The 27,891-nt window shown below is 37.3% G+C and overlaps 1 protein-coding gene across 4 annotated transcripts in view; it reads left to right on the top strand.

Moving 5' to 3' along the window:
* The window catches only part of ARK2N (arkadia (RNF111) N-terminal like PKA signaling regulator 2N), a 66,621-nt gene that overhangs the window by 3,625 nt on the left and 35,105 nt on the right, over window positions 1–27,891 (top strand). For all 4 annotated transcript variants that reach the window (XM_019739682.2, XM_019739685.2, XM_074340037.1 and 1 more), the window contains exon 2: window positions 20,053–20,835. In XM_019739682.2, coding sequence (XP_019595241.1) covers window positions 20,121–20,835 — 715 coding nt within the window. In that variant the 5' untranslated portion in view covers window positions 20,053–20,120. The remainder of the gene's footprint in view (window positions 1–20,052; window positions 20,836–27,891) is intronic.

Raw genomic sequence — 27,891 nt, 5'->3', positions numbered from 1 at the left:
TGAAGGTAGGGCCAAGTTGTGAAGATACAGTATCTTAGTCTGCTAATGAGTTAGTTACTTTATTGTTTTTTTGGCGGGGGGCGGGGACCTCAGCTGGAATATAAAAGATGAGATAGGCATTCCTTTGAAAGATTTTTCTTTAGCCTTCAGTTCAGTAACTAGAATTTTATTGGTTTTATTTATTTTGGATTGATTTTTGATCATCAGACTAATTTCACAGTTATTCTTCTTTAGTTGTCAGTTCTAGTCTTAATTTAAATTTGACTGTTGTCATGAAACTTTGAAATCCTTAGCCTTTATCTTTAATTGTACCTACTTTCCTTACTTTTTCAGGACTCATGATTGAATTTAAGGGAAATAAGCAGTATTTTCTGCTTCTGTGTGGGCAGCTTCTCTCAGCAGAAGTGGGGTTGATGTTCAGTCAGTTTTCACACGCAGCCTTCCCGTCCTTGTGGTAAGAGAGGCGCAGGGTGAAACTAAAAAAGCATCTTGCTTGTTTTATTCTCTTCTGTATTCCTAAACTGCTAGGGAGGAAATGTGTATGTTATACATATTTATCATAACAGTAGTAGTAGCTGATAATAGTAAATGTGATTTCTAAGTTCTCTAAAATAACCAGTATGATTCAGATTTGATGGTTGTCTTATTTAGGATTTGTGGCTTTAATTTACAGTGTTTAAATTTTGTTTATTCTCTTTCATGTCTTTATTCAAAACAGGGACCTCATTCCTCTTTGCTCAGATTCTGTCACTTAGTAGCCAATGGACAGATGGTGTAAATCCTGTTATTAACTTGACTTTATTTAATTTTAAAACTACACAGGTGAGTATTTTCTAGTTTAGATTAATCAAAAGTAGAAATCTATCTGCAGAATTATTTGTATGTGGGGTATTAATACCTGGTTAAATAATAAACTCATTTCCTGACCACTTAGGTCCCAGGTGGGGATGGATACGAAGATAAAAGAAATAATTTCTGCTCAGGGATTTCAAATGTAGCGAACCAGATGATTTCTAAGTTTCTTTCCTGTGGAGAAGAAAAGTACACGTAGGAGAAAAGTAGACTGTATAACAAAACAACTATAGTATGGCATTAGTCTTTTCTTTATAAAAATCATTTAAACTAAGGTATTGGACAATAGTATTTTATTAAATGGGTCGTTAAGCTTAAAAGAAATTGATTGGAGTCTTGAATGTTCTTTTTGTACTACCAGTTCATTTACAAAATACTTTTTACTCTGCCTGGAATTCAAGTCCATGTATTAGTAAATTGGTTTTGATTGTTTAAAGAGGAACAAAATTAAATCTGTTAAAATTTATATAAGCCGTTCCCATGAATGCGGATAAACTAGGATTGTGCGTAGGTAATCTAGACATCAGAAGTTTTCATTAATGTGATTAACATTAGGGAAACAAGATACTTACCGAAGGGATCACAAGTTGTTTTTCAGTGAGTTGTCTCGTTTAAACAAACAGCTTTTATGATGTCCAGAGTCAGCATTTTGTTAGGTGCCTTATAATTAGAGAAAGGTATTGTTGGGGAGAGGGAAGTTGGGTGTGGACTAAAACTCTAGGAAAACAGGACTGTTTTCCTTTCTGTATTAAGAACAAAAACCTCATGTGGTTAAGATTTTAAGCAGTATCCTGTCTGCCTTAATTTTAACCTAGATAGAAGCATAGTTTATTCTTAAATCAACATTTCATCATCAAGGGCTTCCCATTTTTCTCCACTGCAATCCACTAAACAATTTGCTGTGAGCCTTAGGCCATGTATAGTAGATAGGTTTTTGGCAATACTGATCTTGGGGACCTTAGGTCCCAGCATGTGGTAACTCTTCTTTATATGTACTGTTTTCTGAAGGAGATAGAAAATAGGAGGTGGCCAGAGCAGAAGTCTTAGAAATCCTTAAATTAATTCTGATTTACACTGATGGCGCTTTTGAGTACCTAGATGGTTTCATTAGCCATGGTGCATTCTTTGCATTGGGTGACTTCCTTGGTTTCTCACTTGACGCTCGTGTATTCCCAGCCCTGGTGCTGGGCCAGCTGCATGTCAGTAGCGGTGGTATCTGCTACATGAAGTGATTTGAGCAGCCATTATCACTCTTGGCCTATTTATAGAGCTTATATCAGTGGGAAAAACGTTGGCTAGCAAGCAAGCACAGCTACTCTCTTCCCGTGCTTGCAATCTCACAATTTATATTTCAGTTCTGGGTAGGCCAAATAGTCAGCTGCATTAATTTTTAGAGTGCCTTTTTGGTATTCCACCCTTTAGCACTCTAGTTTCTTAGTAAACTTCACTTTTGAAGGAAAAAACAAACAAAAACTGAAAAATAGCAGTAATTTCTTAATATCATGATATTTGATGTTCAGATTTCTCTATTATCTCGTAAATGCAGTTATTCAGATCAAGATTCAAATAAGGTCTGCATTGTTTTGTAATCTGTAGGTTCCCCTTCCATTTCTTTTCCCTGGCAAATTATTTGTTAAAGATACAAAAATTTTCCTGCAGTTTGAATTTGCCAGTTACAGTCCTGTGGTGGTTTTAAACATGTTCCTCTGTCCCCTGGGTTTCTTGTTAATTGATATTAGGTTTTAGAGGCTTGATCAGATTCAGTTTCTATGAGGTATGTTCTCTCTTTCTTTGTTTATCTTTTTTTTTTCACTTTGAGCAAAAATGCTTTATAGCTGCTATTGAGTGCTCCCATCAGGAGGCACATAGTGGTTGGTTCTCTGTGATGTCAGCAGCTGTTGATGCTTATTGCTTAGCTCCATGAATTTATCACTCATAATTCCTCATTCTGAATGCCTTTCATCATTCCCAGTTCTGAGTCTTTTATACTGTATCTTGTTTATAGCCTCTTCAGCCTCATCCTTTTGAGAGAGCTAAGTGAAGGGAAAGGAAGGGAAAAGTTGCTGTGGAGAAAAGGGCCATTTCCGCTGTATTGTAATTCTGTAGTATTTTTACTTTAATCGTCGTCATTGGTTCCTGCACTATCCACGTTATCCATGCTACAACTTCTCAGGGGAAAAACTAACCCCAAATCCTGACATAATGGAAAGACGTCCTTAGAAAGCAAAATTTGTTTTGCAGTATTAGTGCTTATTTAAGAGTGAAGTTGTCATTAAATTGTGCTTCTATGTAAAAATTAGAAAAGTGGTTAATTTTTCTATTTCAGAAGATTTGGGAACATCACTGTTAATAGACGTAATGGAATCTCTTCCTAGACCTGAACATCTGGAGAGAGGGGACTTCATTTTCTTTTTTAGTAAGATGCTCTCTACCTCTTTAGTTTTTAGTGTCTGGTTTTTGCTTCTTTATGCAGGAGTATGCCATGATTTTATAATACAGTATTCTAAGTATAAGGAAACAGCTTTACTAGGCTGTTAGCAGTTGTGTCCGTTTTTGCTTATGTATTTATATGGAAAGGTGAAAGGAGAGTTACTCGATCAGAAATCATGTTGATTCTTTATCGTGGAATACATTTTTACATACAAGTCAGTAGTAGTAAGTGTTAAGCAAACAAGGCATTTCATTAGTGGTCTTGGTGATTTTTAAAAATGATTCAGTTAATCAATTCAACAAATATTTATTAAATATTGTGTGTTAGGAACTGAGTGAACTGAAGATGATTAACATAATCCCTGCTTTCAAAGGAGATTGTAATATAATGAGTTTGAGGGGGGTGAGTGAAAACATTTACACAAATAACTGTTTTTTTAATTGTTTTCCTCATAATATGCTATTTCCCTCCTCCCCCATCTGTAAGGCTAACTCTTAATTTCTTGGACTTAAATTTTCTCAGCCATTGCTGTGTGTGTGTGTGTGTGTGTGTGTGTGTGTGTGTGTGTGTTTGCTTTTGTTTGCTTTAAAAATCACCCTCTTACAGCAGTGTATTTGTGTGTCACAGAAAAATCAGGTAGTAATCGTTAGATTCTAATTTTTTTGGATGATTACTAGTATTGTAATAATTCCCTAATGTTAGATTGTCACAATATCTATTCTGATATCCAACTTGTCTAACTGTAGAGTCACTTTATAATTTTTCTGTGACAGTTGCCAATATCAGCAGGAAGTAGACACACAATACTGTTTGAAAGCCCTGCTTCATTCTAGTTTTATCTTCACGGGTTGCAATTTGTCTCTTGGTCCTGGTCTCCTGTTCTTGTTTATATTTAAAAAACAAAGCCAAGCAAAACTTCAAAACACCTTACCTTTTTTTGGGGTTTTTTTTTTAAGTGTCTGGGTATAGAGAGTAGCCAAAGTTTGACAAAGAGTTTAAGAGGGTAGCTTTAAAGACCTACAACTGATTGCCATGGATTTTGTTTTTTTAACCTTGGTCCCAGTGATTTACTTGCCACTTTAGTTAGTTACTACGACTTTTTAAAAAATGAGTTAGCAATAGATGCAAGCTGTAATCTGTTTTATATTATAACTGTCTTGGAGGCAGAAACTTCTAAGGTTAGCTACATTCCTGTTGGTGGTTTCATGACTTTTTTTTTTTTAAGTCCCATCCATATAAGAAGTAACTGTTTTTACAACAATTTAGAAAGAGGCCAGTTGCTTTGATATTTAGTGCTAGGAGAGTGCATCCTTTTTGACTCACAGATTCAGTAATAAACATGCCGAGTTGAATATTTAAACTGTAAGCCAGCTAACAATTTTTGGATTTTGAAGCTAAACCTATTAAAAAAAATAACTTTAAAAAAATGTGTTTATACTAGACTGTTGAGGCTATTTAAACCGCAACTCTCTTACTTATTAATAACTCCTTCCCTTTTTATATGGCATAGTTTTTACTTTCATTGATTGTGCCTTGGGCATAATTTAAAGTAAGCACACTATGGAAAACTATAATCTTCTCCTAATATAAAGATAACAAAGAAATGATGGTTGTGTGGTTTCTATAAAATGGATCAAAACAACGGATGTTTTGTTTTTAGGGAAAATTATCAAAGGAGCAGTCTTGTTCACCTTCTTAAGTGTAAAATGCAAATATGTCTTGATTTATACAAAAAATGTATTCCTGTAGATTGTGGGCAAAATCCAATTTTAAATATCAAACTTCAAATACGTTAGGAAAATTTATTGTAAAGGGGTCTGTTTCAAAATATTATCTTTTAAATGTATAACCTAATTTAACTTTTGTAAAGATCCAGACGTTCAGAACTTTTATTTTGGTTAGAGAAGGCTGCTTGTGTAGCATGATCTAGTCTTAGGTTAAGAAGCAGGTTGGAAATTCAGAAACTGTTCTAAATATATCTGTCTAAATCTATCTAAATATATCTTGGCCACTGACCTACATATTCTTTTCTTAGAAATGGGGATTATACATTTCAGGTTAACTATGAGCAATAATTAATAAAATAATTAAAATGTTCCGAAAACCTAAATAGAGTTGTTTAGATTCGGTGTATCTTTTTAAATGACAGTTTTTTAAAAATCCTACAAATATGTAATAAAAATTCATCAATTAAAAAAAGTCACTAGTGACTAAAGCATTCTTTTAGTGGGTTTTTCAAATGAAATTGCCTATATCTTTTTTGCTTTTTAAAATATCCCTTGAAACTTTCTGAAAACATTGAGGTCTTGGATAATTCATGGTTGGATGTTTATGCTGTGTCTAAAATTGATCAGCAGAGCCGCTTGGAGGCATTAGTTTCCCAGTGCTGGGAAGCAAAGGCCGGGGTAAGGCAGATTGTTTTCATGTTGCCCTTTTCATGAAGTCTACAAGTAGAGCCATTAACTGGAGTGGTTTTCTGTATGCTGTGACCCTGGCTCCTATGAAAATGTTTATGCAGAAGATGACTGTAACATATATACACATATATATAGTAGCTCCATATGCATTTATTAAAAAGAAAAAATGAGATTTAATAGGTTCATTTAACTGTGAGAAGTCCAATGTGCAACTGGCCTGCGGCCTAGTTGGATCTAGGAACTCATATCATCTGGGCATTATTTTTCTTTCTTTGTGTTCTGGCTCTGTACTGCTTTTCTTTGTGGCTTCATTTTCAGCAGGGCTTTCCTCTCATGAGGGCAAAAGTTGGCCCCAAGCAGCTCCAAGTTAACAAGTTTTCTCAGCATTAAAATACTACTACTACTGCTGGACTTTATTTTTTAGAGCAGTTTCAGGTTTGCAGAAACTGAGCAGAAAGTAGAGAGAGTTTCTATATGCACCCCTCAGTTTTCTCCATTAACTTCTTACATTAGTTTGTTACATTTGTTACAATTGATGAGCTAATGTTGCTACAGTACTCAAGTCTAAGTTCACATTAGGGGTCACTTTTTGTGTTGAAAAACAAATACTGTGTTGAATAATACTGAATAACTAACAATTCTGTGGGTTTGACAAATGTTATCCATCATTACACTATCTGACTACATAGTTTCACTGCCCTACTTGACACCTTCCTTTCTTCCCCCCATATTTACTCAGTGATCTCTCAGATTCATTCACATTTCTTTTTTGTCATTACCATCAGTCTAGAGCTACCATAATTTTTTTGCCTTGCCTTCAAATTGTTATACTGACATTTACTCTTGTCTTTTCCAGCCAGTCTCCATTATGCAACCTGGGTGGTCTTTTTGAAGTACAAGTCAGTTTAAATCTATGAGGTGTGATCAAATAATATAGTGAATGTTTAAATTAAAAAAAATTATTACAGTAAAAGACACATTGCCATTAATCCCTCTCAAAATACTCACCCTCGCTTTGAATGCACTTATCCCATCGTTTTTGCCACTTTCTGAAGCAGTTCTGGAAGTCTTCTTTCATGAGTGTCTTTAGTTGTACTGTCATGTCTGCCTCGATGTCCTGAATCATTTTGACTTTGGGGAAGAGCCAGAAGTCACACGGTGCAAGATCCGGTGAATAAAGTGGATGAGGACACACTGTCATGTTTTTATTTGACAGAAATTGCTGTATAGAAGCATATTTTTTTATCACACCTCATTATGTTTCCCTCCTTTATTTGAAACAATGGGTTTCTATTAACTCCTCAGGGCTGCCTTCCTAGACGTCCTAGGCTGTGTTACAGTTTAATTCCTTTCATGGTGCCAACATATGTTCTCTCTACTGGATTTACCACATAAATACATTTTATATTTACTTGTGTGATTATTCAATTGTGTGTTTATTCGATTGTCTCTTACTTAGACTATAAGCTTTGTTGGGAAGGTACAGTATATTTTCCAGTGCCTGGCATAGGTAGCTGATACTAGGTATTCGGTAAGTGTGTGTTAAATGCATGAATGAATCCAGATGACTTTGGTTGTACAGAAGCGACTTGTTAATTCCGTGGTGGGCTTAAAGGGAAGAGGAAGAGGAAAGAATATAAAGATTTAAAAAATACTGTTTCTTTATTTATTTCACTTTGTGCTCATTGTGTATTAGGTGCTTTAAATGTATTACTCATTTCCTCCTACCAACGACTAAAGTTTTACAACGAAGGAAGCCGAGGTTTAGAGAACATCAATAATTAGTGGACCATAGCACTTCAAATTCCCTTTCTTCTCTAGCCTTAGGACTCGTGTTTTGTGAACTTTTGTTTTCATTTTTGAAAGATGTTGGATCACTGTATCTCATGGCTGCCACCGTATTGCATTAGTGCTGAGAGTGGCATCGATGAAAACTGACTCACAGCAGTTTTTGTTTTTGCAGGATTATTGTCTTTGTTAAAATAGACCTTTCATCTAAACCTAATAATCTTTAAGTGATCTCAGATGAAACTTTGAAATCCCTTCTTGGATTTTGAGTCTAGTGCCTCTGACCTTTCTTGTTTCTTTTGATTTTCCTCATGTCTCTCATTATAGAATATAGCTTTGAGATTTGTAGTAGCCCTTTTTTACTCTTGTTTTTATTAATTGCAATTATTCTTACCTTTACAAGCCCAGTTAAATTGTTACCCTCTTTATATAGACACTGTTTTCTAGTTCTGATCTTGTGAATGTCTAGAGTTCTTTATACCTCTGCCGTAGTGCTTACCCATTTCTGTCCTACTTACACTCCTCCAATTCATTTGTGTGAGCTGCTTGCTGTCTTTGACTGCCCTGAAACACTTAAATAGCAGGTCTTCAACAGATACTTGTTTTTGATTGTACTCGAGTGTGAGTACTGTGATTTATTCATTTTTGTAACCACGAACCTAGCATGTTGCCTGACACAATAGCTATTTGATTAAATATCTTCTGTCCTAGTCTGTTTTTAAAAAGTTTTAGTATTTTGAAGAGTTTAACCAGAGGTACAAGATTAGATTTTCATTTTTAAATAAAAACAATTTGGGTTGCAATTGTAGTGATCAGGAGTGGATGTGGGGAGACCACTAATGTTTTAATGTCGTCCAGGCAGTGGGTATTGGTAGCTCGGACTAGGTAGGCAGTAGAGAAATGAAAAGACTTGAATGATATTTGGGTGGCCAGATTGATAGGACGTGGTGATGGAATGGGATTTGGGGCAGTATGGTTTTGGATATGGTAATGATACCAAATTAATTGCGCATTAATTGCTTGCTAGGGGCAGGACAGATTTGGCTATTTATTTTAGCACCTTAAATTGGCAATATCTTTGAGATAATTTAAGTAGAATGTCAGGGAGAGAGCTGATCGTCTGTGTTTGGAGATCTTTGGAAGAGCCTTTGGGATAGAGGTATGAATTTGGGCGCTAGGGATATGGATGATATTACCTAGAAGTAAAATGAAAGAGAGCCTAGGACTGGGCCATGAAGAACTAAATTTAAAGAGACGAGAAGAAAGAGTCAACAAAGGAGATATAAATTGGTTGAATTGGAAAGGAAGGGGGCAAAGCCAGAATAGTGTAATGGTATAGAAGTCCGTGGAAGGGTATTTTCGGGAAGGGGGAGGCATGGTTAACAGTATTCGATACTGCTGAGAGGTAAGGAGTGAGGACTGCAAAACTCGTGGATTTGGTGATATGAAGTAATGTTAGTCTTAGCAAAACTTTAGGTGGAATAATAGGAATAGAAACTAGATTGCATCGGGTTAAGCAGTGGAAGGTAAGGAATTAGAAGTGCTGACAGTTCTTAAAGTTTGGCAGTTGCAGTGAAAGTAGAGCAGGAAAGACGGATGTTTTTTGTTTTTGTCTTTTTTAAAGGAGACACTTGGACATACTTTTTCAACTTTTCATTCTCTTGAACAGTGTCTTTTGCAGAGCTGAAGTGTTTGATTTTAATAAAGTCTACTTACCATTTTTTTCTTTCATGGATCATGCTTTTGGTATTGAATGTGTATATATAAACTCATTGTCATACCTAAGTTCAGCTAAATTTTTATTGTTTTCACCTAGAAGTTTTACAGTTTTTCATTTTACACTTATGTCCATAAGCCACTTTGAGTTAATTTTTGTGAAAGGTGTTAAGTAAGGTATATGTTTAGTTTACTTTTTTTTTCATGTGGATGTCCAATTGTTTCAGCACCATTTGTTGAGGAGACTTTTTCTCCATTGAATTGCTTTTGCTCTTTTGTCAGAGGTCAATTTACTATTTGTGTGGGTCTGTTTCTGGGCTCTCTATTTCAGTTCAGTTGACCTATGTATCTGTTCTTTGCCTCATATTATACTGTCTTGATTACTGTAGCTTTGTAGTAAGTCTTTAAGTTGGGTAGTGTCAAGTCCTCCAAACTTCAGTATTGTGTTGACAATTCTGAACCTTTTGCCTTTCCATATAAACTTTAGGATCCTCATGCCACTATCTACAAAATAGCTTGTTGGGATTTTGCTTGGGAATGTGTTGACTCTGTGGATCAAATTGGGAAGAATTGACATTTCAACAATAATGAGTCTCCCAGGAGTGGCCATATGGCTCAGTTGGTTGGAGTGCGAGCTCTTAACAACTGGTTGCTGGTTTGATTCCCACATGGGCCAGTGAGCTGCGCCCTCCACAACTAGATTGAAGACAACAAGCTGCCAGAGGGGCAGCCAGATGGCTCAGCTGGTTAGAGCGCGAGCTCTCAACAACAAGGTTGCCGGTTCAATTCCCACATGGGATGGCGGGCTGTGCCCCCTGCAACTAAGATTGAAAACGGCGACCAGACTTGGAGCTGAGCTGCGCCCTCCACGGCTAGACTGAAGGACAATGACTTGGAGCTGATGGGCCCTGGAAGAACATACTGTTCCCCATTGTTCCCCAATAAAAATTAAAAAAACAAAAAGCAAAAACAAAGCAATGAGTCTTCCAAACCATGGGGTATAGAATATCCCCTCATTATTTATATCACCTTGAAGGTTAAGAACAGGGAGAATTGGTCTGTGGTGATAAAGGTCAGAATAATGGTTACTTTTGGGGGGGCAGGTAATGACTAGAAGGTGACGTGAAGGCTTTGGATTTGGGGAATGTTTTGTATCTGTGCTCATTACATGGATATGTTCATTTAAACAGTCCATTAAGTTGCACACTAATGATGTGTACACTTCTCTGTGGTACTATTTCAATCAAATCGTCCTTAAAAAAGAATAAAACGTAGAGGATAGAATCTATTTTGATTTGAAGAGCAGAGAATTCAGTACCCAAGTTTGTTTTATAGTGAGTGGTCTAACACCCACTTACTACTACTTTTGAAAATTTGTGGGTATAGATTTTTTGGGCAGGCTAAGGGAAGTGGGTAAAGAATTTAAATATTAAAAATAAGAGCAGACACATGAAAAGTTGATCTTTAGTATGTTTCTTGGGACCGTTTTTATGTTGAATATATATGTTGGTCACAGATAATAGAATATTTAGTATTAACTTTAAATAAAATTAAGGACTACAGTAGACTGAGTATTGGGAAAAAAACTATATCATCAATTCTTTTTGAAACATAGCGTTCTCTCAAGGAAGGTTGGTATAAGCACTATTACTTGGTATTTGAAGCTAGATTAAATAAAACAGAAGACGGTGTCCTATTGGACCATCCTGCATTGCAAGGGAATAGACAGGATTACCTGTAAGTCTTATTTTTTAAACTTAAATTTCTGTGATGGGAAAATATTATAGCCTCTTCTTTAGTGGGAAAAAACATTCTTGTTTTGTTAGCAAAATATTGACCCTCTTTAAAGTTGCTTTTTTGTCTAAATTTGAAGTCATAATTAGTTCAGAATATTGTTTTGTGCAAGAGAGAAAGTTGGAATTCATGAGTTTTCTAATACTGTGGCTTGTACCTGTAAAGAATCAGTGTAAGATAACTGATTCATATAGATCATGTTTGAGGTATTAGCTGCTTGTATTTCTTACAGTTCCAAGGTGGTGATAGGAAATAAACAGATGCAGGAGTGCTAGCAATTAGAATGCCCCATTTTACATGACTGTAGAGCAAAAACTTGCCTAGAAGCAGTTTCATTTAACGGGGCTGTGCTTGTGTCAGCTTGTGGTTTCAACGGAAAAGTGCCTGTAGCAACAGTAAACTTGTAACAGCAAATGACTTCAGTTTGCATTTGTCACATCAGGAAGGACAATACAGTTTCAGTTTATTCATTCATTTTGTGTCAGTTAAAGGATGGTTAATGATAGTTGTTTCTCACAAGGGGTAAAATTGAAAGTCTTAAAAGGCAAGTCTTACTTATGTTGAATGCTTAGTGACTTTCTATGTGCCATGTCAAAACCCTCAGGAGGGCTTCCTGTATGGTTAGTCTTAGCTAAGACTCCATTAGTCATGGTTCTTTCTCACAATTCTAAGTCTATAGGAAGTTGTTAAACATCTAAGAATATATTGCAAGAAGGAAGACTTTCTTCTTGTGTGTGTGTTTTATGGGTATCTTTTTTTTTTCCCTCCAAGAATTATTTCTTACCTACCAGTTTATACACCAAAGAACTGGTTTGCTGCTGCTGCCTTTTTTTTTTTTTTTTTTTTGTAAAGTCTCTTCTCTGTTCACTCTATGCTTTCTCCCTGGATGAACTGATATATTCAGCTGCCACCTCTACTTAATGATGATGTTCAAATCTGAATTTCTTTTCTTTGAGACCTGCGTTCCTATGAGCATTATCTAGTTCATAGCAAAGTTGATTATTTCTCTTTTTACTCTTCCTGTAGTCCACGTCTTAATTGGGGTTACCCTCTATTCAATTGTAGATGCCAGTAACCACCCAAGGAGTGGAGTGGTCTATATATAATTTGTGTGGGTGGAGTTGGTTGATAATGTTCAAATCTTCTATATTCTTGCTGATTTTCAGTCTAGTTTTATTCATTTAGAATAAGGAATTGAAATCGATTAGTGTTGAATTATCTGTCCTTTCCATTCTGTTAGTTTTCCTGATATGTTAACCTTTGTATCATTATGAAGTGTCCCTCTTTGTGTCTAGTAAAATTGTCTGATATTGATATAGACATTTCAGCTCTCCTATAGTTGCTCTTTGCGTAATATATCTTTTTCCTTTCTTTTATTTCAACTTGTATTTCTTCGTTGAATCTAAGGTATGTCTGTTTAAAGTGCCTACCGGTGTATCTTTTTTTTTTTTTTTTTTTTAAAGATTTTATTGGGGAAGGGGAACAGGACTTTATTGGGAAACAGTGTGTACTTCCAGGACTTTTTTCCAAGTCAAGTTGTTGTTTTTTCAATCTTAGTTGTGGAGCACGCAGCTCAGCTCCAGGTCCAGTTGCTGTTTTCTAGTTGGGCAGGGGGCACAGCCCACCATCCCTTGCTGGAGTCGAACTGGCAACCTTGTGGTTGAGAGGACGCGCTCCAACCAACTGAGCCATCCGGGAGCTCAGCGGCAGCTCAGGTCAAGGTGCTGTGTTCAATCTTAGTTGCAGGGGGGCGGAGCCCACCATCCCTTGTGGGACTCGAGGAATTGAACCGGCAACCTTGTGCTTGAGAGCCCACTGGCCCATGTGGGAATCGAACCGGCAGCCTTCGGAGTTAGGAGCATGGAGCTCAAACTGCCTGAGCCACCGGGCCGGCCCCAGGTGTATCTTTTTTATCCAACCTGACAATCTCTGCCTTTTGATTGGAGTATTTAGGCCATTCACATTTAATGTGATTATTACTATGGTTGGATTTACATTCGCCATTTTGTTATTTATTTTCTAACGTTTCTTTTTTGTTATTTCTCTGTATCTCCTTTACTGCCTTGGGTACGGGTTAAACTATATTTTTTGTTATTTTCTTAGTGGTTGCGCTAGGGATTACATCTGTATCTTTACCACAGTCTTTTTAAATTAATACTTCCAATAAAATATAGAAACATTGCTCCAGGATTGGAGAGTTTGCTCTCCTCGCTCACTTTTATGCTATTGTTTTAATATATGTAGCATCTATTTATATTATAAATCTAGCAATACAATTTTATAATTACCATGTTTCCCCTGAAAGTAAGACCTAGCCGGACAATCAGCTCTAAAGCGTCTTTTGGAGTAAAAATTAATATAAGACGCTTACTATAAGACCAGGTTTTCTATGATATATGATATGATACGATATCATATGATATGATACCAGGTCTTATATTAATTTTTGCTCCAAAAGACACATTAGAGCTGATTGTCCGGCTAGGTCTTATTTTCGGGGAGACATGGTAGATGGTCCTTCTGATACTGCCCATTCATTCTGTGAATTTTCCCACAATGATTTCGTTACCCACCCTACCTCAGCCAACTTACTTCCATAGTCATATTCTAACCAAATGCTTCTCAAACTATCTGTTGTGAAGTACCAGTATATTTTTATTTTCAGTGGTAGATTTTCTGGGTAAAATACAGTCAAAATCAATTACTGGGAAATTGAAATGCGGTTTGGTTGTTACAACAATATCAAATTGCTGTAAGTTTCTAATCAATTACTCTTAATTTCTGTACTCTCATTGCAGACAGTCCTTCCAGGAACAACACTTTGCGTAGCACTATGTTAGATCTTGTCAGTTACCAATAACTGCAACCCTCCTCTCATCTCAGTTTCATTTCTAGTGCCCTTGGCTTACCACCTTCTATCTTTCCAGCTCACTCTATGGATATAGTACCGACTGCACTGGGTTGTGCATTCCATTGGTCCTACCACATTTCACTGCCTTGTGCCTTCTTGATGTGACATTAAAATCATTTCCTCGCACACATTCTTGCTTCTTTCTTGCTTTGTTCTCCTTGCTTGGCAAAACTACAGTTCTGGTTAAATCCAATTTCTACCTCCTTTGCCCTGGGACTTACTATGCAGTTGAACTTGAAAGGAGAAAAACGTAACCATGGGTACCAGTCTCACTTTAATTTTAAGTTCATGGCTATAACCCTTTAAGTGGGTCCTTATTATTGTCTGGAAATCATATACTGTACTTCTAGTTTGTTCCCCTTCACACTACTGTTTCACACCTGATCAGCCACACCACCGTCTCATTCATCCTCATTCTTAACTGGTAATGACCTTGCTTGCTACCTCCTCGAGAAGAAACTTGCAGTCAGAAGAAAACTTCCACAGATTCCCATTATGCTTGTCATTGGGCGATGCAAGAGTAGGATGACACCTTTTGTCTCAATAATAATTTTTGCCTTAAGGTACGTTTTGGCCATTAATCATTGTGTTAAATCAGCTTGGGGGGGATTTATATAATTTTATTTTCCTTTGAAGCTTTATCTGTCCTTATGTATGGGGGATTGGCATTAAACAACAGTTACTTAGCTACAATTACACAAAGTGTTGTGAAGGAAAGTAGATGTGTAAAATGTTTATAACCGGGATCTTACTCGTCTTCACAGTTCCAGAGGCTACCCCAGGGAAGTCATATTCATTCTGGTATCAGCAAGAGCACCAGCAAGAGGCAGGCACAAAATGAGTGTGAAAGGTCAAAGATCTGAAAAAAACGGTTTATGTGACATTCTTTGTAGCTGGAGAGAGCTAGGGTGTGAGTGGCCCTTGATGAAATGAGCCGAGGACAGATTTCGGGCAGGGGAGAGCGAGCACAGCCCCTCCTGCTCCTTAAGTTTGTGTCAATGATCCTTCCGGAGTTTGGAAATGGAATGTTGTGAATTGTTCTTTTTGACTCTGTTTAATTCTCCGTCACAAATGTTACAACCCTTTTCCATTTTTCACAAACCCAAACCGTCCTTCCTTTTCACCTTGTATTAAGCTTTGCTGACCAAGAAGGAGGTCTGATATGAAATAAACTCCCTTCTGATTTTCACAGTAGCTTCATTCAGCCTTATACTTTTTATTTCCCTGCCTCCTCAGAGGGGCCAGTATACTACTTCCTTTCCATGGTTTAACTCTTCTACCTGTCCTCATCTTCTGTCTTAATTAGAGTGCAGGACTAATAGAACAAATGTTGCACTTTCATTGTCCAGAATTAACAGCTGGTTTTAAAACTTATTACATATAAACCCTTTTAAAGGGGAGAGAAAAACATCAGATAAAATTCAAGTTGCCTTTAACTTTCCTCTTGGTCACCGCCCTCCCCCCCCATAGGACATTTAAAAAATATTTTCTATATATGTGGAATCTGAAAAAAAATCTTTCTTATATAAACGTGTCATTTGCCTTGTAAAAATATTGTTCTACCTGCTGTATGAAGAATTGGTGGGTTGGTAGGAGCAAGACTAAATACGGAGAGACAGGAGATAATTGTCAATCATTCCATTGAAAAATAAATGGTGGAGATTGTGTTTAGAGTGGTTGACAATAGAGATGAAGAATAGTGGGCAGGCTAGACATGTGAGCAGGGAGGATTGGTAGGAATTAGTGAATGATGGCTGCAGTGAATACAGGATAAGGCATTATCAGAGATAACCCTCAAGGTTTTGACATGAGCAGCAGAGGTCACAGTGACGCTATTTCTGAGCCTGGGGAAAGCAGGAGAAGGAGCAGAGGGGGCAGTTCAGAGATGACTGTGGACATGAAGAGCTCGCGGTGCCCTTGTGAAATCTAAATGGAGGTGACTCGTCCAGAGAAAGTCTGAGATGAGTAACAAACTTACTCATACAGGGATGGTATTGGACTCGGTGTAGAAAAGGTCACTTCGGTGGGTGAGTGAAGGACCCAGCCCTAGGACTAACTGCTGAGATTTGGTAGAGGAAGTTAAACCTGCAAAGTAGCCTGAGAAGGGGCAGCAAGAATAGGAAATCTGGGAGCCAAAGAAACAGTAGTTTAAGGCGGAGAGGGAGTGGTTGGGCCTAGAATGCTGCTTAGACATTAAGTGAGATGAGAGCCAGCTTGTGTCTGTTGGATTTAGAGACATGGGGGTCTTTACTGACCCCGGTAAGGACTGTTCTACTGGTTTAATAGAAGCAGATACTGTGTTTCCCTGAAAATAAGACCGGGTCTCATATTAATTTTTGCTCCAAAAGACGCACTGGGGCTTATGTTCAGGGGATGTCATCCTGAAAAATCATGCTACGGCTTATTTTCCGGTTAGGTCTTATTTTCAGGGAAACACGGTATCCGATGGGACTGGGTTGGAGAGGGAATGTGAGCGGTAAGGAAATAGAGGCAGGCTGTTTAGACAACTCTCTTAATAAGGTTGGCTTCGAAAGAGCGAGTGTGGTACCTGGAGGGGGATATGGGAGGGGGAGGGAGGAGAGGGAGGGAGGAGGCAGAAGGAGAATTTAAAAAAATGAATAAATGGGCGAATGAATGAATGGACGGTCCAGTTGAGTGTGAGATGTTGAGGAGTGCCAAGGAATCGTCAGTAACGTGGGGTTCCAGGGAGCTGAGACGGGATGAGCTGTCGTAGCCACACACAGGAGGATTGCCTGTGGGTTAGAGAGAGGGAAGAAGAGCATGGAGGAAATGCTGTTCTAATAGGATAAATGCTATATTTTGTATGTTTAGTATTTCACTGTACATTCGCTGTGAACAGTAAACCAGAGGGTTGAGAGCCTTTTATCCCATTTATAAGATCGAACTCCCATTTGATAATTTTGTCATTTTCTATTGCTGTCTACTTTGGACTACCTCTACCAGAAAAGTCCACGTCCCCCCTCCCCAAACCAATATATGCAGTAAATAATCTGGTTGTTTGGGAAGATTAATCTGTACATATGACATCTTTTCCCCCTGTGTTGTGGGGACTTCATTTTTATTCCACTTCAGGGTTTTGTCAGAGCTTCTATTTCCACTTCCTGTGGCTTATTTTCCCTTGTGTTTTATGAATTAGAACAAAATTCCACCATAGGGGAAATTCTAGTAATATTCACTTGACCATATTTGACCTAAATAGTGGTTGGTGTCATGAGCAGAAGAAGCACAACTCCTTTTTCTTCATAAGACTTTTCAGTAGACCTCTACGTGAGAGTGGATTTTTAAATATATAATACTTGTATGCAATACAAAATTCAAGAGGTACAAAACCAGGTACAGTAAAAAGTCTTTGATTCCTATTCCCTCATTCACTCTATTTCATTGCCAAGGTAGCTGGTGTTAACGTTTTCTTAAGTATCTTCCTGGAGAGTCTGTGCATCTACAGGCAAACTCATTTATAAATATAATTTTGTTCTTTTTTGACACAAATGGTATAAAGTACCTTTTTTGTTCATGTAACATATATTGAAAATTGCTCCATATTAGTATATAAAGAACTTTTCATTCTTTATGGCCGTTCTTGTGTGGATATACACATGATAAGCTATTTATTTGTGTCCCATTTATGGTTGATGCCAGTATTTGTGATTGATTTGGGCATATATAAGTGGGTTTGACTGCAATACTGGTTGCTTTTGAGGCAGCAGAAGTCATAAATCTCGATAAACACTTAAGTTTAAGGAACTTGAAATGAAAGATAATCGTTTGATTTATGTGTCATATTGAAAGACATTGATATTGTCATGTTTTCTTAGAAGGAAAAACAAGTCAAGATTCATTTGTGCTACCCACACTGTTTACAGAAGAAGCAAGAGTTTTATGGTTATTTTAATAAATTTACTTTTCAACCCAGTGTTATATTATGTGGTTTGAAAGGTCCAGTTCTTCTGCTTTCAGAAGTTAATTTGAGACTGTGGTGCTTGTGCTTTATGGCTGGCATTCATTTCACTTGAGTCTATTTCTCAGGTATTTCAGCTTTAAGAAAAAGCTTTATTCCAGAATATAAACTTTATTCGCTGCAGAAGAATCAACTCTCATTCTTATTCAGTTAGAAAATCTTGGTTTATTCCTCATGCCTGGGGTATGTCCTATCTGCAAATATTTTATTTCCTGTTTGTTTTGCCAGCCTGCTTCGTTTATGACACCAGCAGTTTGATGGTTTCACTTTTACTCCCTCTGTTGGCTTTCAGAGGTGTTACATTCCTTTTGTAATGGTGTTAGGAATAACATTTATGCTTATTTTCGTTTAACTCAAAAATTAGTAATGATGCAAATATGCTTATGAAATAGGCTATATACATGGGATTGTTTACAATTAATAACTGTTTCTAGTGGTTATGAATGTTCTGGTTTTCATGAATGTGATAAGGAAACTTCATCCAAATGTCTGTTTTATCAGCAGCTGAGAACAGGGTCATGAAAAACAAAAAACAGGTATGTAGAAAATTCATATTTATGCTAAGCAAAAAAGTAGGCTTGGCATGATAGATCAATCAAAGGATTTTTGAAAATTTTTTATCGGGGAATATTGGGGAACAGTGTGTTTCTCCAGGGCCCATCAGCTCCAAGTCATTGTCCTTCAATCTAGTTGTGGAGGGTGCAGCTCAGCTCCAAGTCCAGTCGTCGTTTTCAATCTTTAGTCGCAGGGGACGCAGCCCACCATCCCAGGCGGGAATCGAACTGGCAACCTTGTTGTTGAGAGCTCGCACTGTAACCAACGGAGCCATCCGGCCGCCCCCAGAAGCTCAGTGGCATCTTGTTGTCTTCAATCTAGTTGTGGAGGGCGCAGCTCATTGGCCCATGTGGGAATCGAACCGGCAACCCTGTTGTCCAGAGCTCGCGCTCTAACCAGCTGAGCCATCCGGCCACCCCAATCAAAGGATTTTTCAGATATTTTCTAGCTGCTGCCTACCTCATAGTGAACTATCAAGTAGCTCGGAGTGAAGTGATGATGTCTTATTGTACCTGACCGGCATACTGCTTAGCGTAATGTTTATGTCGGTGTGTGACCTGTGGGCCATCATGAGAATTGCCTTCTTTAACTTCCTATGTACAGAGTGAGGTAATAATTGCCCTGCACATTCTTAATATCCTCTTAAAAACTACCAGTTAACGAAGCTTGTACTGTATAAGTCACAACTCTTGTGGTTAAAGATTATGTCCTGTTTCTCCATGATTTAGTGGGATTACAGTACACACAGTGGGGTAGGGCTGTTAAGTCCTAAAGTTAACATCAAGGTGGAAAATGTGTGTAGGGTGTTTTCTCTTAAACCCCTTAAGTCATTCGTTGAATAGAGTGTCCTAGGTTTTCTAAGTTCACAAAATAGTTGCTCTGTATTTAGTAGCTGCTGTTTATGAAATAAAACATACGGTTAAACACTAGATTCACACTCAGCATGATGAGAGGTACGTGGGAACTAGGAAGGCCTGAGGGAATAACAAATTCAGGCCTTTTGTTGTAATGCCCTCTAGAGCAGCTTTTACTGAGAGGAAGAGCAGGCAGGTTTGATGCATGTAATTGCTTTGGTTGCTCATTTGCCAAATACACCTCCTGTAGTTGAAGTTTTGTGTTGTTTTTTTTAAACGTAAAGGTACAGTTGATGCTACTCCACTGTAACTCTCCCCCACGCCCCCTTTCTTAAATGATTTGAGTGTAAAATTAATCATTCCAGTTAACTTGTTTTCTAGAGCACTTTTAAAGCCTTCTTTGTCATTTATATTAAAGTCAAAACGTACATATTACCTATGTCAGAATTTTGAGGATCCATTTCTTAAACACATTAAATTAAGTTTTAAAGTTGAAAACCCTTATTTGGTTGCTTGCTGGCCTTGCAGGTTCAGGAATAGAGGATTAATATTGTGCCATTTTTGGTAGCTGTGTATGCTAGTATTTTGATAGTACTAAGTCTTTTGAATTTGACTGTCAATGAATATATGAAGATACATATATTTTAAAGGCCTGTATGTTAATAACTTTTGCCACCCACTTAGAAAGGTAGGCATATTGTGTTTATGAAAGAATTTGCCATTTCTGTTAATTGATTTTGTGTGTTTTTGTACAGGTTGCTTTCCTGTGGCATCTTTGACATAGTTTCCTAGACTGCTCCATGATTTAACTCGAAAGTCTGAAATGAAGATGGAGGAGGCAGTTGGAAAAGTCGAAGAACTCATTGAGTCGGAAGTTCCACCGAAAACATCCGAACAAGAGACAGCTAAGGAGGAAGACGGATCTGTAGAACTGGAATCTCAAGTTCAGAAAGATGGTGTAGTAGATTCTGCAGTTCTTTCTTCAATGCCCTGCTTATTGATGGAACTGAGAAGGGACTCTTCTGAGTCTCAGTTAGCATCCACAGAGAGTGACAAGCCGACAACTGGCCGAGTTTATGAGAGTGACTCCTCTAATCACTGCATGCTTTCCCCTTCCTCTAGTGGTCACCTGGCTGATTCCGATACGTTGTCTTCTGCAGAAGAGAACGAACCCTCCCAGGCAGAAACTGCGGTAGAAGGAGACCCTTCTGGAGTGTCTGGTGCCACAGTTGGGCGCAAGTCTCGGAGGTCCCGCTCTGAAAGTGAAACATCCACTATGGCTGCCAAGAAAAACCGGCAATCCAGTGATAAACAGAACGGCCGAGTTGCCAAGGTGAAAGGTCACCGGAGCCAAAAGCAGAAGGAGAGAATCAGGCTCCTGAGGCAGAAACGGGAGGCTGCTGCGCGTAAGAAATACAACCTGTTGCAGGACAGTAGTACCAGTGACAGTGACCTGACTTGTGACTCAAGCACGAGCTCGTCAGATGATGATGAAGAGGTTTCAGGGAGCAGCAAGACAATCACTGCAGAGATACCAGGTAGAGGGTGTTTTTTAAACTGACTCTTGAGCACCTGACAGCATTTCTCAGCCGTCAGGCTCAGTTAGATGAGTGACACTTGAAAAAATCCAGGACACCTGCAGCTCTGTAAATTTGAAGACTGCAGTGTATTAACAAGACGTGGCCAATTTAAAAAACCTGTGCTGAGGTTTCCAGTGCACTTTAGCACATCAGCAAAAAGAATATTTAAATGGTTAATGATAGGGACAAGATTATTTTTAAGTAATGGAATTTTCCACACACCTCTTTCTCTGTGACATGTGACCTGACTCCCATCATTGCCTTCTTAGCGCTGCTTAGATTCAGTACTCACTGGCCAGCATTATTACTAAGTACACTATCCTCAGGAATCGGCACCTTGCTTTATTATATAGCCGCTGCACTCGAGCTTCTGGTGTCTGAAATAACATGTTCTATCTTTTGTTAAAGTTTTCTAATAACTGTTCATCCTGAAACAATAGTTTTATGTGTTTTTCCTCGATTCAGTGCATGATAAGCTAGTTATCCTTGGTGCACATTTTTCTACTTAAGTTGTCACTCTCATTGAAAATAATGTTTTTGCAAAATTTCCCCCTTACTCCCAAAGCTTTAGAAAGTTTGATAGAAATCTGCTTGTTCCAGCATTATTAGTATAGGGTTTAATTTATTAAATGTTTGACACTATCTCTTTCTCCGTGTTATCACATCTGGTATTGTGCATGATAAAGGAAGTCTTTGGATTTCATAGTGGAAGAAAGATGAGATCTGAACAGTTCCTAATTGGTGAATTCTCATTATTGAAGAGACTGTTAGGATTAGGAACATTCTGTAAACTAGATTGCACTTAATAGGTCATGACAACATTGTTTATTGCTATATTAAAGAGGGAAGTTTTGGTTTTCAGAGTTTTATGGGTGACTATGTTTTTTCCTCCTAGTTTTCTGAAAGGTTTTTGATTTTACATATGCAGACAGCATATTGCTGACATACAAAGAATATTTCAAGAAAAAGAATATTGGTTAATTAAACCTCTAGCTAATCAAAACTGATATAAACTCAAAACAAGAATGATGGGTTTTAAAGCACTTTATAAGTCTTCAATTTCTAATAATAAAAATCTCATCATATAGTATATTAAATATAAGTTTTTAACAGTCAGAAGAAAGGCTTACTGTTTTAATATCTACTGAATTCTTATGGTAGTTCCTTAAAATTAATGGGGAGGGGGTTTAATTGAAGCTCATCAGTTAAGTGCATGAGAGAAGCAGACTTTGGGGTTGTTCTAAGGCAGGTTCTACATATATTTCAGTTTTACGTTTAATATTTTTAAGAAAACTTATTAATACCTGTAAAATTGTTTGTTTATTCTTATGTTCTGTTCTAATCTTAATCATGATGGATCTCTTGATACAGTGCTTAATTGCACTCACTAAACAGATCTTTATGTAACCACCCCAATACTTTGCCTTTTTATGGGAAGGAAGAAGGTAGGTGAACAAAATTCCCTTTGAAGATAGACCCCATTGTAGAGGTGGCATGAGAAATGTGTTCATGGGCGCTCTTCGTTTGGCTTACATAGTTAGATGTGCTTTGTTTATATTTTCCAAACCTCTTTGCTAATTGACTACCTTGACCAGTGTTTAAAACTTTTAAACCACCAGGAGTCTGTTTCTTGTCTATTCAGAAATGAATACTTACCAAAACACCAAAGTAAATTAGTATCTATAAATTTCAGTTTCTAAAATTTATTTTGTTCATATGATGTAGTAAGTTGTGGCTTTTGAAAATATGTCGAGTTTTCTAAGGTCATCACGGAGAATAAAGTGGTAGGTAAAAGTGCAGGGTCGCTGTATGTGACTGCCTTGGTTGTGCCCTGTATAGTTTTAGGAGGTGCTGTTCACATGAGACAGGTATGAATGGTCTTTCCTGCAGTTATGCAAAGCAGCAAAGATGGAACAGCCTACATTTAAATATCAGGAAGTTCATTTCAACTGTCCATATTGTTACCCTGGAAAAATTGTGACCTTGTGCATTTTAATACAACAGTTATTTGTACCTCAGTTTTCTGAGTCACAGTATCACTATGGAGAAGGGGGATACACTCAACCTTCTATAGCAAGGGCAGTTGTGGAAAGGTGTGGAAATCGTACAGATAGGATAAATTATGAACTGACTTGAGTGCAGCACCATGGACACTCAGGCGAACCTTAGACTGGACGTGCCTAACAGTCTCTGGGATGTTGAAATCTGAGTCCAGCTGTTGACACAGAATGAAACCAACAGGATTCTGCTATACTGAGATTCTTGCTCTATTCTTTCATCAAGGTCATCTAATTTAATAATTCAGAAAATGCTTTGTTTATAAGCTTTTGTTTGGCAACAGCTTCAACATAGAAGGAATCATGCTAAGTGTTCTCTTATGCCAAATAATTTAACAATTAATGCTTTTTCTTTTAAGAGGGAAAATAATGATGCAGACTTACATAGTGCATGATAATGCTTAAGAATTGAGTTTGATATCTAGGCAACAGATTTTTATGAAGCCTTTTTTTTTAGTTAACAGTTAACTGGAAAGCAGCTTAGTATGCATACTAGATCGTTCTGTCCTTGAAGTTTTTGAAAATGTATTACTGTTTTAAGAATCTGTTTGGAGGCATACCAAGATAATTCTAGCAGTTCGTTCATTCTGGGGACTTGGAGATGAGCAAAAATGGAATGTTATAGTGACTATTAATGTGAAAAATACTGTGTGATGGTCTTGAGTATTCAAGGCTCTTATCAGATGTCTCATTTATCTCATAGATGATCTTGCTGTACCGTTAATCACTCTTTGCAGTTTTATGACGGGAGCATTATTTCTCCTGGAGGGGGCGTGTCTCTGTAAAAATCACTTTGAGACTAGCTCTGTAAAGTCGGCTCTTTCAGGGCATTTTGATTTTAGTGAATATGAATAATGGACATCACATTTCATTCAGTTCAAGAAATTCTCTGAACAGACTAACTTACGTGCATCAGTTTACATGGGCAGCGGGGAAGTTTTTTCAGTAAGTGTTGTTTTTCATAAAGATTTAGCCTGGAGTAAACTTTAGGGTAACTGAATCTTGTTTTGGCTAAAATGACCTGCTTTTATGTGGTTTAATAGTCACCATATAAATAAATGCCTATTTAGACAGGTTCCAAAAGTAGTAACCACCTTGGTAGGTAAGGGTCAGTTGTCTTGGCTGATTTGTATTTAGAAAATCTAATTGGTCTATTTTCGAGAATGTCAGGGAGCCTGTTGAGGACAGTGGTGTGAGATCACTGAATTCCCAAACTGTGTGGCCGGAACCGCTTAGCCCCATTCACGCTGGATGTCACCACCCGCTATTCGTCATAACACGTTTATGCACTGAAGTGCATTGTGACATTGCCTCACAATTTTTCTGTGGTAGAGACTTATGCTTGAGATCAATTTACTCTTGCTTGAAAATTTAAAAAACAGAAGTTTTTAAGTAATAAATCCTTTGTAGAAATTTTTGAAAATAGAAAAATGTGAAGTAGATTAAAATCACCCATAATCCTGTTTTATGTTAACATTTGAATATGCTGCCTTCCATAATATATAACAAAATTTATCATACGATGTATATGTACTTCTGTTTTTCTTTTCCTCTTAACATTGCATTTTGAGAATTCAACCAAAACAATATTCTCCGTAAAATTTATTATTTAAAAAAAAATAATTTAGCTAACTGTAAGATAACTTCCCTAACATTGGTCCTTTGGGGCTGTTTTTACTTTTTGCTATTATGGGAAAGGGTGTGAACACTTTCAGCCCTTGACACATACTGCCACATTGCTTTTAAAGAATATATTAAGTTTATTCCACTTAAGAGCTTGAGGGTTTGGTGCACTTTATTCTTGCTGAGTATTTATTTAAAAAAAAAAAATCTGCTGATTCGATGGAAGAATTGTATCTTAGCATTAATTTGCATTTCTTTGCTCACTAGTGAAGTTGAAAAATCATGTTTGTCCATTTGTATTCTTTTGGTAAACAATCTTATGTTCTTTGCACGTTTTCCTCCTGCCACGTTTGTTTTATGATTTGTGAAGGTTCTTAGCCTATTTATTGGGGATTGAATTGCTTGGAAAAAAATTAATATTAACTTAAGCAGTGGGGGACTCATGGTAGAAGACCCCAAACCTACACTGGTAATACCATGACCTTTTTCCTAGACTGAATATGAAGTGGCTAAAAGCCCACATTCCCATTTTAAGCCTTTTATAATCTGGTTGTATTTTAGTAGCTATTTAGAAGACCCAGTAAATACATTGGTAACAAAACACTGAGACAGAGTAATCAGGTGAAAACTGCTTATTTTCAGCTTAGTAAATGCAAACAAGGCAGGTAAAATCCATGCAGTTTTCAATCTGGCTGTATAATAGAATCATTTGGGGAGCAGTTAAGATTTATGATGCCCAGGCACCACTCCAGACCAATTAAATCAGAATCTCTGGGTCTGACCCAGGCACCAGCATTCCCCCACCCCCGAGCTTTTTGGTGATCTAATTGACATACAACATTGTGTAAGTATAAGGTGTAAAACGTGATTACTTGGTGGATATTTGTATTGTGAAATGATTACCACAATAATGTTAGTTAACACATTCATCATTCCACATAGTTACAATTTGTGTGTATTAAGAACTTTTAAGATCTGCTGTCTTAGCAACTTTCATATATATCCAGTATTGTTAACTACAGTCATATATATCCAGTATTGTTAACTACAGTCACCATGCTGTACATTACATCCCCAGAACTTACTCATCTTATAACTGGAAGCTTGTGCCCTTTGATCACCTTCCCCCATCCTTTCCCCCACCCCACCCGCGCCCACCACCAATTTGCTGTTTCTGTGAGTTCAGTTTGATTAGATTCCACATGTAAGTGAAATCATACAGTCTTTGTCTTTTTCTGTCTGACTTATTTCACTGAGCATAAAGGCATCAGCATTTGTAAAGCTCCCCCAATGGTGAGTGAGCAGCCAGAGCTGAGAATTGGCATTTTAAGTCTCCCATAGCTAAACATCGTCATGAAACTGCAGTCTGGTTCAGTTAAGCTGTGTTAGTGCTAGTGGATATCAAGGTCTGAACAGTGGAGTCGAGTTTTTAAAAATCTTATCAATTATAAAAACCACAGTGTAGCTTTATATTAATTAACAAGCATGAGCACTTTTTTCTTTTATTCCATTTAAGTGATTCTTTTAAAAGCACGCGTTGTTTAAATGTGGTTTTCTCTCTGCTACAATGTCTGGATAGTGTTACCTTAAGTTTAGAAGCTTTGATATCTTCCCGATGGCTGTCCTTCTGCAGTCTTGAATGTTGAAGCAACAAGGTATTATTTTCGGCCTGCTTTTCCTAACTTATTTCCTGAAGTTGAGTGCCTATATTAACTTTGTATATGCAAAAGCATAAGCTTTGCTTTCGATACAATTCTTTTTCTCAAAGTAGAATACATCTTAGTATTAATAAAAGAACATATGTGTGTTTAAGGTGAGAATATGGTTCCTGTTTTCTTTTTAATAGACTTTATTTCTTAGAGCAGTTTTCGGTTCACAGCAAAATTGAGCAGAAGGTAGAAAGATTTTCCATATACCTCCTGCCTTCACACATGCGCAGCCTCCCTCACTGTCAGCATCATGCACCAGAGTGGGACATTTGTTACAATCGATGAACCTGCATTGACACATCATTGTCACCCAGAGTCCATAGTTTACATTAGGGTTCACTCTTGGTGTTGAACATCCTATGGGTTTTGACAAATGTCTAATTGGTCCCTGTTTTTAAGATCTCAAAATATCTTGCTTATCAGTGTTTATTGCTGGTAGTCGTCTTTATGAGGCTGAAACTTACCTCACTGTCCCCAGCATAAGTATTTTTATACCATTTTCTGAATTGAGCTTTTAAATACACATTTTTAACTGTTTGTTGAAAAATAAGCAATGCCAGAATCTGAAACAAATCAAAGTAGCCATCTGATTTCCTGTGCTATACCCAGCAGTTCAAACAGGGGAAACTGTGTAAAGAAAGTTTAATATTCTTTAAATTCCATTTAATCTTTCCATAAGCTAAATATACCACACTCTGGGGAAAGGTACTTCCTTCTTGAGGAAGTTTACATATAAACAATTTTTTTTTAAACATGAAGAAAGGCTGGAGTAATCGGGAAAAGTAGTAAGATGAAGTTAGAGGGAAGGTTGGTAACAAACTTCATGACGTTTTTATTTACTAGATAAAATGGTGCTAAAAATTTGTCCCATGCTTTTAGTTATTGAAATGAGGTGGCATAACTGGTTAAACAGTTCTCATTGTCTAGGAGAAACACTTAATACTGGGATCTGGTAAATTTTTCTTTTACATCTTCATAAAAAACCACTATTAAGATAAAGTGAACCATATTTTCAGAAATATCTGGGGTTAATTACAATTGAGCGTTTCATAGGGCTGTTTTTAATAAGACTTCTTAATATATAGGTAGATGGTATAAGGCCAAGATTGATTCCCTCAATCATTCGTTTATTTAGCAAATAGTTGAGCACCTACTATGCAGCATTGGGAATGCAACAGTGAGTGAAAAATCCCTGCCCTCATGGAACTTACTCTTTTTTGAGGAGACTATAAATGAATTACCATATGCTATCGTGTTTCCCCTAAAATAAGACCTTGCTGGACCATCAGCTCTAATGCGTCTTTTGGAGCAAAACTTAACATAAGACCTGGTCTTATTTTAATATAAGACCCGGTCTTTTTTAAATATAATACCCGGTCTTATATTAATTTTTGCTCCAAAAGATGCATTAGAGCTGATGGTCTGGCTAGGTCTTATTTTCGGGGAAACAGTGTCAGCTAGGAATATGCACTATGAATGATAATAAAGCAGGATATAAGAGATGAAGACCAGGGGTGAGATAGAAAAGCCATTTTAGATAGTGTAGTCAAGTGGTCTGAGGAGGCAACATTTTTATTAGCTCCCTGAAAAAATGAAGAGTTCAGTATAATTAGTTTTTTTAGAGA

This window comes from Rhinolophus sinicus, linkage group LG09, assembly GCF_036562045.2.
Source record: "Rhinolophus sinicus isolate RSC01 linkage group LG09, ASM3656204v1, whole genome shotgun sequence".
Classification (NCBI taxonomy): domain Eukaryota; kingdom Metazoa; phylum Chordata; class Mammalia; order Chiroptera; family Rhinolophidae; genus Rhinolophus; species Rhinolophus sinicus.
The sequence above is the reverse complement of the archived record's forward strand: the minus strand, read 5'-3'. Positions and strand labels throughout refer to the sequence as shown.